At 43.2% G+C, this 12,294-nt stretch overlaps 1 protein-coding gene across 5 annotated transcripts in view; it reads right to left on the bottom strand.

The window, feature by feature from the left end:
* Positions 1 to 12,294, bottom strand: part of gak (cyclin G associated kinase) — a 45,444-nt gene that overhangs the window by 4,585 nt on the left and 28,565 nt on the right. For 4 of the 5 annotated variants that reach the window (XM_036598252.1, XM_036598251.1, XM_036598249.1 and 1 more), the window contains 14 exons: positions 11,554 to 11,702; positions 10,896 to 11,018; positions 10,165 to 10,298; positions 7,857 to 8,051; positions 7,470 to 7,587; positions 6,936 to 7,015; positions 5,677 to 5,870; positions 3,996 to 4,160; positions 3,057 to 3,497; positions 2,371 to 2,517; positions 1,985 to 2,125; positions 1,352 to 1,438; positions 606 to 869; positions 268 to 416 (listed from right to left, as the gene is read on the bottom strand). In XM_036598252.1, the coding sequence (XP_036454145.1) occupies positions 268 to 416; positions 606 to 869; positions 1,352 to 1,438; positions 1,985 to 2,125; positions 2,371 to 2,517; positions 3,057 to 3,497; positions 3,996 to 4,160; positions 5,677 to 5,870; positions 6,936 to 7,015; positions 7,470 to 7,587; positions 7,857 to 8,051; positions 10,165 to 10,298; positions 10,896 to 11,018; positions 11,554 to 11,702 (2,387 nt within the window). The remainder of the gene's footprint in view (positions 1 to 267; positions 417 to 605; positions 870 to 1,351; positions 1,439 to 1,984; positions 2,126 to 2,370; positions 2,518 to 3,056; positions 3,498 to 3,995; positions 4,161 to 5,676; positions 5,871 to 6,935; positions 7,016 to 7,469; positions 7,588 to 7,856; positions 8,052 to 10,164; positions 10,299 to 10,895; positions 11,019 to 11,553; positions 11,703 to 12,294) is intronic. The other variant, XM_036598253.1, reaches the window with a different exon arrangement.

Genomic DNA, 12,294 nt, shown 5'->3' on the forward strand with positions numbered 1-12,294 from the left:
GCTTCATCGAGGAACGGACTTTGCATTAATTCTTGACACAGCAGTAAATACAGCAGTCAGTCATTAAATAAAGAGAATTATCAAACAAACACACTGAGAACACAGATTTATTCGGTCTCCTTGGCCAACTCGGGATGTCTACTGTATAGCATAGTGGATAACTTAACTCTGCTCAAGCTGGTGCACCACCGCTAACACAGAGTTTAAAGGGGTCTGTTTCCCTCTACCTGGTGACAATATGTAAATGATGTAAATGGGAATCTGTACCTGTAGCTTCAGTGGGTCCATGTCTTTAGACATCTCCTGTTTGCGCATCTCTGCGATGGTGCGAGGTCCCTTCTTATCGGGTCTGGAGGAGAAACCCTGCGTGGACAGAAGATCCTCAAAATCATCCTCCTTCACCTTCGGCTTCGGACCTGAGGACGACGAACAGAAAACACGTTAGCAGCAGCAGCAGCAGCAACACAACAACAGCAACAACAACTAGCCTTATGCAAATTTGTATATTCTATGTAATTTTTAGTAAATCAAAGAGGCGAATCTTCCAAAAGTAATCTTATCTTATTGGTGTACACCTCTAAGATGTACACCCCTCGTCTCCTTACCGAAGCCCGGCCCCCTGATGCCCCTCTCCTCTCGTCCTCCGATCACGCTGAAGTTAAGGTTGTAGTTGGGCTTTGCTGGTTGGCTGGTGCTGGATTTGGGGGCAGAGCTCGGGGGCATCCAGGGTTTACTGGAGGAGGTGGAGGAGGCGGAGGCGGTGGTGGCGGGGCGGGTAGACTGCTGCCACGACTGGGACGAGTTTTTAGAGCCTCCAGCAGGGGGCGCTGCCTTAAACCCTGAGCCTGAGAAACCACTGCTTGAGGATCCTGCACACGCACAGGAAGAAACACCAGCACACATTAGGAAAAGTACTGTAATCAGCCAACAGAGAGAGCCGAGAGATACTGCGAGGTTTTGAATATTTAAGTCGATATGAAAAGGTCTGGTTTTGTGGACAGTCTTGGAGTGAACTACAATGTCAGTTGTAAAATCCCATTTAGTCTAAGTTTAGGCTAAATCTGAGTCTGAGAAACTGGCCATATGTGGCCTAAAAGCAGCTCTAATGTGGCTAGAATGAACACCTCCGATCACTATCAGTATTTGCTCACATAGCTGTGTTGATGCATAAACAGCCTAAACGTATCTGGTTAGATGTGTTTCTACACTTTAGAGCTCAAACATGTTTTGGAAACAAGAAAAACTAAAATGTACTGAAAACTGAAAACAAACACTAAGTCAGATTTGACACAGCCAGTGCTAAGTGTGGCCTCTGAAGTTTCAGTCCAGTGTCAGTGCAGGATGTTCTGACCTGGCAGGGTGGACCCCAGGTTACCGAGGTCAGCGAAGGGGTCAAAGCTCTGAGACTTGGCCTTCGAGAAGGAGGGAGCACCAGGAGCTACAACACACACACACACACACACACACACACACACACACACACACACACCCAAACAGGAGTTAAAATACTGTATACAGTCTCAGTAAAAGATCAGAGTTATTCACTCATGTTAACATTAGCTGCAGTGCTGAAGCGCGAGACTAACTGACTGATCAACTGATTGATTTCCGACTAACTGCTTGGTCACTGATTGACGGTCAGTAAAAGCTGGTTTGTTAGCAGTAGTGGACATGTTGATTATAATGCTACATTAATTAACTGATTAGTTCACTGATTGATAATTTGCTTCCCAGTAAAGGCAGGTTTGTTAGCAGCAAGCATGCTAGTTCTAGTGCTGCACAGATCAACTGATTAATTGATGTTTATTGGTTGATTGATTATCAGTAAAGCCTAGTGTAAATGCTAACTTCATTGGTTAACTGATCGATTAACTGACTGGTTAGCTGATTACCAATAAAAGCTGGCTTGTAAGCAGTAATGGACATGCTAGCTGTAGTACTGCACTGATTAATCTCCTGATTAGTTGATTGGTTGATTGATTACCAGTAAAAGCTGGTTTGTTAGCAGTAGCAGGCATGCTAGCTGCAGTGCTGGTGGCTCCTTTCGCCCAGTTGTCCCAGCCACCCAGCAGATCAGGCTGACTCGCTGATGACGTCATCTTAGGCATATCCCCAGCTAGCTTATCTATTCAATTACACCAAACATCACCATAGACCCTTTTAGATCACACATTAAACAAACAGGCACAATTTGTTTTGATTCCCCATTTAAAATTCTCATAAATCAGTCTCAACACAAAACACAACATAAAATCATCATTAAAATCACCAACAAATTAATGACATATTACTCCAATCAACACAGCCCAGATCAGCAACACAACATGCCCCAAGCGATCAGAGAGAGATGATGAATCAATGTTATCTTACGGAGGTTGAAGAGGCTGGCATTGGTTGCAGGAGGAGGCGGAGCTTTAAAACTATTGCCGCTGCTCTCAGACCCGAGCAGGTCACCAAACGGGTCAGATCCTGCCGAGACCCCTGACCCCACACCAAAGGGGTCAAACAGGTCATCCACTAAAAAAGGAGACAAAGGGATATTTCACCTTAATATACAAATACAGAGGTAAAGATGCACATTAGGGCTGCAGTGATTGGTTGGCAACGCATTCATTTGCTTTAAAACTTACTCTGTAATGTTTAGTCATTCTGACAGACTGTAATACACTACAGGAAGTGTAGGGGGCGATATGGCTTCTATTGTTTCATTTAAAAAGCTCTCTATAATGTTCATATGATCCACACAGTCATTCTGACAGACTGTAATACACTACAGGAAGTGTAGGGGGCGATATGGCTTCTACTGTTTCATTTAAAAAGCTCTCTATAATGTTCATATGATCCACACAGTCATTCTGACAGACTGTAATACACTACAGGAAGTGTAGGGGGCGATATGGCTTCTACTGTTTCATTTAAAAAGTGCTCTATAATGTTCATATGATCCACACAGTCATTCTGACAGACTGTAATACACTACAAGAAGTGTAGGGGGCGATATGACTAGACTCAAATAATAGTGTTGAGTCTAATAAATGACAGAAACAGTCTCTTACCCTTGGTGGCTGTAGGGGCATTAGGGGCAGCAGGGGCAGCAGGGGCAGCAGCAGGCTGGCTGGGTGTGTTAGTGAAGAACAGGTCCTCAGTCTCCGCAGTGTGGGTGGAGCCAGAGTTGGGGGCAAACAGGTCATTCAGCAGATCGCTGTTACTAGCACAAGTCTTCAGTCCTGTTTCCGTGGTCACGGCTGGCTGAGGGGCCGCGGCCTGAGGGCTGGGGTCAGAGTTGAGGCCCAGCAGGTCTTCGGTGTCCGGCTGGGGGTCAGGAGGAGAGGTTGTAAAGTCCGCTTCAAACAGAGGCTCGCTGGGGTCACGTGACAGCGACCCGTCCACAGGGGCGGAGTATGACACTGACTCCTCCTCGGAACCGCCACTCAAATCATCCTGGTCCTCCATTGGTCCAGACAGACTGTCCGAGCGATTGTACTGCCCCCTGCCATCTAGAGAAGCAGATTATCATGAGATTTACAGTCTTTCCCCTTTGAAGACGATCAGCCTGGACGTGTTTTGGTGTCTGAAGTTTGCTTCTTTAGTTTTAGCACTGGAGCCACGAGGCTAATGCAGCTAACAAGTAATATAAAAAGCCTTTATTTCTGACACTGTATGACACTGTTATCTATAAACATGGACTACAGTATGTTAGCATAGCTGAACACAGAATGCTGTAGCATGAATTTTGTGCTTCTGACAAATTGGTCTATTAACACTTACTTAAAAACTCCACAACAGTTTGAGGCAAATGTTGTACGATTCAGGTATGACCTCAGCCCCACGCTAACTGGTGAAGCATAAGCTTGTTAGCTACATTAGCCTCGCAGCTCCAGTGCTAAAACTAAGCAAACAAACTTCAAACACAAGTCACGGCTAATCAGCTACATTTAGATAAATGGGTCCTTTGAAAAACACATTGTGAAGGAGCAGAGAGGAAAGCAGCGCACCGTCCCAGTCCAGCGTCTGGAAGAAGTTGTTAGCGTTGGTGTCCATGCTGGGAGGGGAAGGTGACTCCCGCTCTGCGTTTGGGCCCTCAGGACTGTGGTCGGGCTGCGGAACCTCAGAGTCGTAGAACGCTGTAGAACCCGGCTGCCGGGGAAGCTCTGGCTTACCTGCAGAGAACAGAGATAAACAGTAGCTCAGCTGAACTGATACTAAAGACAGTCCTGCAGCATTTTATCCACATTAAGCCAAACCCCCCCCCATCCTCTACACCAGTGGTCCTCAAGATGGTCCACGTTTTTGTGCCATTCTTACACACTGTAAGTTGGGTCGGAGCAAAACAGTGGACTGTCTAATGGATAAACAATCCATATATTAACACAAATGCTAATCGTCTATTACCCCAGATAACGCCAGTCACACTGTAAGCCTTATATTGAAAACAGTGAGTAACCAGCTGCTTGGAAGGCAGCTCATTATGCTCTTATCCTAAATTTATTTGTCTTATCTTAAATGTATTTTTTATAGGCCTTTTGTAAAAGTTGCGCTACTGTTTTCCTGGTGTTTTTGTCTGTTCTTGCTCGTTCACAAACCTCAGAAAAACTAAATATTGATACATATTTTGTAGTGTGAAAATGTCTTCAGATATCAGGTGTTATGTTTTTGACATAACTCACACAAAGTTGCATTCAATTCTCACACATCAGCCCTTCAGAATGCGTAAAGGGGGTCAAACTGACCCGATAGTGTGTGACAAACAAAGAAACAAATATTGATTATTCATAATCCATTTAATCTGGTGTCTCTTGGCCGAGTAAGCTGAAGAAACGTTCTAATGCATTTAAAAGATACTATTTATACAGTCTTTCTTTACTGTATATCTACATGGGAAATTGTGTATCATCAAATTCTTCAATTATTGCAGGATATCTTTTTTGATTGATAGCAAAACAGGTCATTTAGGCTACGTTCACACAGCAGGTAAAAGCGGCCCAAGTCTGATATTTTTTGTCTGGCTGTTCAGATTATCTTTTAAATGTGATCTGTATGCGACATCAGTCTGAACAGATCAGCTCCTAAACCGACCCGCATGCACAAAAGATCAGAGCTTCACGTTGCTTTAGTGGCTCATCCAGAGGTAAACAATCACGACCCCCAACGAACGCCAGTCGCTCCCTCAGGATCAGCTTCATCTTCACTAGCATCACAGAAGCCATCAAGAAGCTTCACTGACTGACAGCTGGGCTCATCACCCAATATGTGTTGGAGCTGTAAAAAGGGCGCGGTCACTTCTTTGGTTCGCGTCCTCGGATTCTTTAAACTTTGCTTTCAGACTTTTAACTGTTCTTTGACGCTGCAGCCTCGTTTGGACATTTCTTTCGAAATCTCTTCAAACACGGAGGGTTTTGATGAGTCTCTACTAATTTTTTGTACAGAAATATCAGCCAAGATGTTTATGAGTCTCAGCAGTGTGAAACTATGACGAATGTCCAGTTGGATTGACGTAAAAGTCGCATGAACTCCGATCTGGCAGATACACCTCTGTGTCACATATGAAGAAAAAGATCAGATTTGGGCCACTTTTACTTGGTGTGTGAACAAAGACTTGGAACCCCCTTCATGCATTTGTGTAGGTTTCTTGCAGGTCTTGTGCGTTCTAGATTTAAAAAGGCTCCTCCTGCTCACCGAACTTGGCCAGGATCTCCTGCTGCTCGTCCCGGCTGGAGAAGAGGATTTTGGGATTGAGGCCTTTAGTGGAGAAGTTCTCCCAGGGCGGAGACTTGTTGCTAGGGCGATCACGAGGCTCCACTTCCACATCCAGATTCACCTGGAACAGGTCAGGGTATTTCTCCTGGATGTCACACGCGTCCAGATCATACCTGAACACACACACACACACACACACACACACACACACACACACACACACAGCAGTGGCTATTAAAGATAATGCAGCTTTTAAAGGTAACACACTCTCAATATACCTGTAATAAACAATCAGTAATCAATCAGTGCACATTACACACACCTATAGCCAAAATTGCTACTGATGGTTGATCATAGTGAGCATATTAAGTACACTGTATATATACTCAATATACTCTCTATGATCAACCACCAACAGATCTTATTACCCGCATTAATCTATCAATTCTCAATCAATGCATAGGTGGTACTCAACATACCTGCGGAAAACCTTCTCTCGCTGCAGTACTTGGTGAGAGATTCTCTCTGGAGAAGGTTTACATCTGTTCTGCAGTTCTACAGCAGCGTTCTGCACAGTTTTACTGCAGCCATGTGTGGCTGGAAAAGTGCTTTTTCGTTAACGATGCTGTTTTTAATATAATCAATTAGTTTGACCCAACACTGCATTCTGAATGTTTTTAGTGGTTTTCTAACACAGTGGTGGAATGTGGTGTCCTCTATTGAGCCTGAACTGATGACATGGTGCTTTTATTTAGCATTAACAACCATCAGTTAAGGCTAATTGTACCTAATTTTACCAATTATGGAGCTAAGGCTAAAGCTGAACAGGGGAGTGTTACCTTTTCATGGAAAATGTAGGTCCTTTAATTTGTTTCTCTGTTAAATATAAACTAAGTAAATGTCTATTTTATAAAGATGCAATTTATTACAAAATATTTACTTACCTTGAAGATGTATTTTAAAAGAACACTTTCAAATTGCAAGAACTGCAGTTTTTATATTCTACGTCATTCACAGCATCGTCTTAACAAGCTTTAATTAAAGAAATTTAACCTAATAAAAGCAGAGCTTGCCGTCTGGCACACTATACTCAGTGTTCAAAATAGCCCTGGATCTTAATATTATAGAAAATAATCCGTTTTAAATAATAACTGCAATACTACTCAGATGAACTGATGAACTGACACATATACATTAAACATAGAACAGTATAGGATCAGTTTAAAATCTCAACTCACTTGGCGAACTTGACAGTGGTGGCGTTTCGGGGAACGAAGCCGGTGTGGAACTGGATCTGGAACATCTTCATGGAGGCCATCTGCGTAAAACCCACCCCAAACACATTAACATAAATTAATATATATGTGAAATTTATTGTTATTGTTGTGCATGTATTGCTTAATTCCTTGAAACAACAACTATTTACATTAATTTGCTGAAATATGTATATAGCCAATGCTAGATAGCTAAGTCCACTAACTGAAAACAGCCACAGCTGGCTAACTCTGCCCACTGTCCTGCTGGTTTTTGGTGTTGTGAGTGAACGGCTAGACTTGTTTTCTCCCCGTCTGAAGAGTTAAAGGCACAGAGCGCTACCTAGTGTAACTGTTCAGAGTTTAAGCCTTTACTGCTGATACTGTATAGAACTAAATAATGAGGCTACAGGAAACTCCTAAAATATGTAAAATAAAAATAAAGCATGTTTTGAATTTTGTAATCATTCTGATACCGTTTTAGCACCCAGCCCTACTCTGAGGTGTGTTTACGTGTACCTTGGCCTGCAGGCGTCCTCCGAGGGTGGAGCGAGCGTGGTAGATGACGATCAGTACGTCTCCCTGAACCGTCACATTCAGAGGAATCTCAGCTCTGCCATCTTCCATCTTAAAGTCCCTACAAACCCAAATGCAACATAGTTAAAAATGTATGTAGTTAATTGTATTAGCAAAATGTTAAGATGTCAAATGTGAAAAATATGGACTTCTGTTGTTTTGTTTTCGTTCTCTGTACCATTTCTAAGCCTTGACTGGAATTTCCCAGCATTCACTACATAGAGCTTTCAGAGAAAACAGCTACTAGTACTCCAGTGAAACTGAAAGGGTAATGGTAAAGAGACTCGGAATGACCACAACAGCAGGAATTTAGCTGGTCCTGTGACTTACTTCATCCTATCGTACTCCTGGGAGGTGGTTGCTACGCGCTCGTCTCCAACGTAAACCTCACAGAAAGGCCGGCAGCCGTTCCTCTGCTTATTGAAGAGCGGCACGGGCGTCATGACGATGGAGCGGATCAGGATGGGCTTGCTGTGGGGAATTATGGGTTCTTCCGCCATCATGTCACACATGTACTCAATATACCTGTAACAAACAATCAATAATCAATCAGTACACCTTACACATACTCAGTATACCTGTAACAAACAATCAATAATCAATCAGTACACCTTACACACACCTGTCCCCAAAATCACTACAAAGGTCCTGTATTTGTACTCAATATACTGACTATGATCAACCTTGAATAGACCTTATGTGTTCTCAATACTTGCATTAATCCATCAATTATCAATCAATGCATAGATGGTACTCAGTATACCTGCAACACATCTTACACATACTAACTAAACATGCAATAATCACTCAATCAATATTTCTTACTCATATTCTCAATATATCTGGAATAATCATTTGATCATACATACACAGATAATAAATCAGAAAATAAACAGAGTACAATAGCGTAACAGACCAGCAGGGGGGGCTACAAGCCAATTAAAGACAGACCAATTTTGGCTATAGTTCACACTGAAGCATTTTAATCACCAATTCATTCTCTCTCTCTCTCTCTCTCTCTCTCTCTCTCTCTCTCACACTCTCTCTCTCTGGGTTAAAGAGAACAGCGTGTACCAAACGTCCTGCAGTACTGAGTGGTTTAGGTTTGTGAAGTCAGCAATAAATAAATCAATACACCTTCACAAACTAAACCTGTATAAACGTCACTGTAAACGTGTTTGTGTTTTTATCTAAAGCAGTAAAAAGCAGACTGACCCTGGGTGGACGGTCTGGTGACTTTCACTGTCATTAAAATTAAAAATCTAATTCTCTCAGGTCACTCAGGGATCGGTCAGCTGGGACAAGTTTGGTGTCTAAAGTTTGCTTCTTCAGTTTTAGCTCTGGAGCGACGAGGCTAATGCAGCCAACAAGTATTAGAAGTGTACACCCCATCAGTTAGCACGGTGCTAACTGCACGTCTAAATCAGGTCTCAAACCGTGTTAAAGTTGTTCAGTATCTCTATTAGACTGGATTCTGTGGTTTCTGATACTGTATCACACACAGACGAACCCTGCTGATTTATACAATCTGATGTACTTCTGTGCATTTTTAGAGATGCGGTCTGCACCGTGCAGAAATGCTAAACTGAGCTAAACCTAAAGATGCAAACGTCAGATGCCAAACACGTCCTGCCTGATCAACTACTTTTGTGTTGAGGATGCAATTTAGTGAATTTGTAGATTTCTGTCTGAACCGTTGCTTTAAAGCAGCCGAGCAGATAGAGGCGGTTCATTCATGCTACACAGCTGTTCTTGGTGAAACCGCTGTGGCCAGAGTGACGCAGGTCCCAGAGAAAAACCACAGAGCTACGGCGAATTTAGCCTGAAGCTCTGAATAAGCACAGCCTTCAGCACATCAGCAGGAAACCAGCACATACACATACACATACAGAGAGGAAGCAGGGGGGAGGGGGCGTGAAGGGGTGAGGCAGTGAATGGGTGAGCATGCATATATATGCATATATATATATATATATATATATAAATAAATATGCACACGCACATTTTATACATCTATACACATTGAATATTGCACTGCCACTTCTTTATACACCCACGCATATAAAACTATATATGTATATACAGGGTCCAAATCTGAGGGTGCAGAAAATGTAATATTTTGAAGATGGCTTTGTATAAACGTTGCTCCTCGTCTGTTAGCCACCCCTTAAACTGCTGCGTTTTGTTTTACACTAGTTTGGTTTGTGTCGAGTGTTGTTTGGGTCTCGTCCCACCTGCAACGCTTCCGGACAGCCAATCAGCATTGATCTGACTGTTGTAGGTTGTAGGTGAGGTGGGGGCTTTATTCTTGCAGAATAAGAATGCTCATAAAGCTCAACATGAGCAGAGTGGGCAGGGAGGAGGTGGGGCTTATGGTAGTGAAGTGGGCAGAAAAGGAACTGGGGCTTATAATGTCTTGAGAGCTAATTAGCAGAGCCAGTTAGCATTCGCTTGACGCAAAAGTTTATCAGCACCAGTCAGGCCTGTTCGGGTCGCGCCTAGTTGCGAGTGCAGGTTGTGTTCGGGCTTCAATTTCACACACATGCAGACCTTGAGAGAGAGAGAGAGAGAGAGAGAGAGAGAGAGAGAGAGAGAGAGAGAGAGAGAGAGAGAGTGTGTGTGTGTGTGTGTGTGTTACCTCTTGTGTGATGGTGCGATTCCTGGTGGGCAGCGTTTCATACTGAACATGTAGACTGCAGCCTCAGCGGTGGAGAAGAGCCGGCAGAAACACAGAAATGAACACACTGCCACGGCCGACGCTGCACGCCCGTCCTACACACACACACACCACACACACACACACACACAGTTATTATAAAACGAGACAGTGTGTATACACTAACCACACATCTGTGCACATACTTTCTTTGCTGTACTAGTGAGGACCTGCAAGTAAAATAAATGAAAGTCCTTATTGTTGGCCCTCACAGCTTTAACAAGATGCAAACACTGCTTTTTACCACCAGGTGGCAGAGATTAGAACAGTAGTATGAGGTTTAGAATTTTCTTTTGCTCTGAAAACAGCTTGCAGTTCAACTTTAAGATCGTTTAATATTCTAATATCTAACAGTCACTGAGACAGTTAATACTCTTTCATCGAGAAGCTCCTGTCTGGAACTGCCCACAATCTCATCTAAAAAACTGCCTCATCAGTTTCAAAGAAGCAGGTTAAAGGTCATCTGCTTTCACTATGACAACCCCAAACGTAACCGCACCGTGCTGCGCTGCACAGCCCGTGGAAAAACACCACAAGATGTGAATTAAAGGTAATGTGTAATTAGTACTGTATATAAACTAATCCATTATGTAAAGTAAGTGTGTGTGTGTGTGTGTGTGTGTGTGTGCGCGTGTGTGTGTGTGTTTCCTCACCAGGCAGTGAACGATGCAGACGTTCCTCTGGTCCTGTTTGAGCCACTGGTGCATGTTCTTACAGATGCTGTACAGATTCTTCAGAGTGGGAGCTCGTCTCACCTGCCAGCCACACTCTGATACCTACACACACAAATATACGGAAACATGAACAACAGTGCAGGGTTATCATTCAGTTATTAATCTAAAGGCTTATTATGCAGTAATGAAGCATGTAATCATTTCAGTGCAGCACTAAAAACCAGCGTACAGCGTATCTGAATGAAAATCTGTATGATTCATAAAGGCAGAGACAGTTCAGAACTAAACTGAATGAGTGTGAATAGGAAAACTTGTAATGCTCAACCAGCGGTCTGGGCAGAGTGGGCAGAGTGGGAGTGGGGCTTTTAATGTCAGAGTGAAGTGGGCCAGGTTGGGCGGGGCCTATTCTATCAGAGTGAAGTGGGTAGGGATGGGCGAGGCCTATTCTATCAGAGTGAAGTGGGCCAGGTTGGGCAGGGCCTATTCTATCAGAGAGAAGTGGGTAGGGATGGGCGAGGCCTATTCTATCAGGGTAAAGTGGGTAGAGGTGGGCGGGGCCTATTCTATCAGGTTTGTTTATTATCTTTAGCAGAGCAGGTGTACAGTGTGTGTGTGTGTGTGTGTGTGTGTTACAGACCCGGTTATGGAAGCGGGCCGGTCTGTAGGAGCGTCTGGAGAGATTGTAAACAGCGTAATGCCCCGGATGCCGAGAGTCCAGGAACAAACGAACGTCCTCAATGTTGTTCTTGATGGCAGACTCCACCCCCTCAGCTGGAAATGACATTACTGCACACAAACACACAAATTATTATTATTAGTCAGGTGCTGATCCCAGTCCTTTAATGCGGAGAATCACTGATACTGATCCCGATGTGACGTTTCACTTCATTCTCAGTTTGTGCATAACGTGACAAACTGATTCATTTCATGTTTTTGACTCATGTATGTGCAAAAGCTACTTTACGGAGAGTCTAAAGGGTCCTCATCATGGAATTTTTTTTTATTACTATCATAAAAAGCTTGATGATGAATGTAAATATCGCTAAACAGTTACAAATTGTATCTTCAAAGCTGCAACAAAGCTTCAAACAGCACATTTTGAAATGCCTGTTTTTGTGTTGTCACTAGAACCAACTTGTCCACCTATTCAGCCTACAGCAGCTTAGCTCCGCCCATTCACACTGAAGTTATAAGGAGTGTTTCAGCCTGCGTTTGGAATGAGTCACAGCCAATCAGAAAAGAGCCCATTTACATATACAACAAAAACAACTGGCTAAAGCTGAAGGATAAAGAAAGGGTTGGAAAACACAAAAATATATATTTACACTTATAGGATATTTTTAATACTGACTTATGATGCAATCTGACTGATCATATA

Source organism: Colossoma macropomum, unplaced genomic scaffold (assembly GCF_904425465.1).
Source record: "Colossoma macropomum unplaced genomic scaffold, Colossoma_macropomum, whole genome shotgun sequence".
NCBI lineage: Eukaryota > Metazoa > Chordata > Actinopteri > Characiformes > Serrasalmidae > Colossoma > Colossoma macropomum.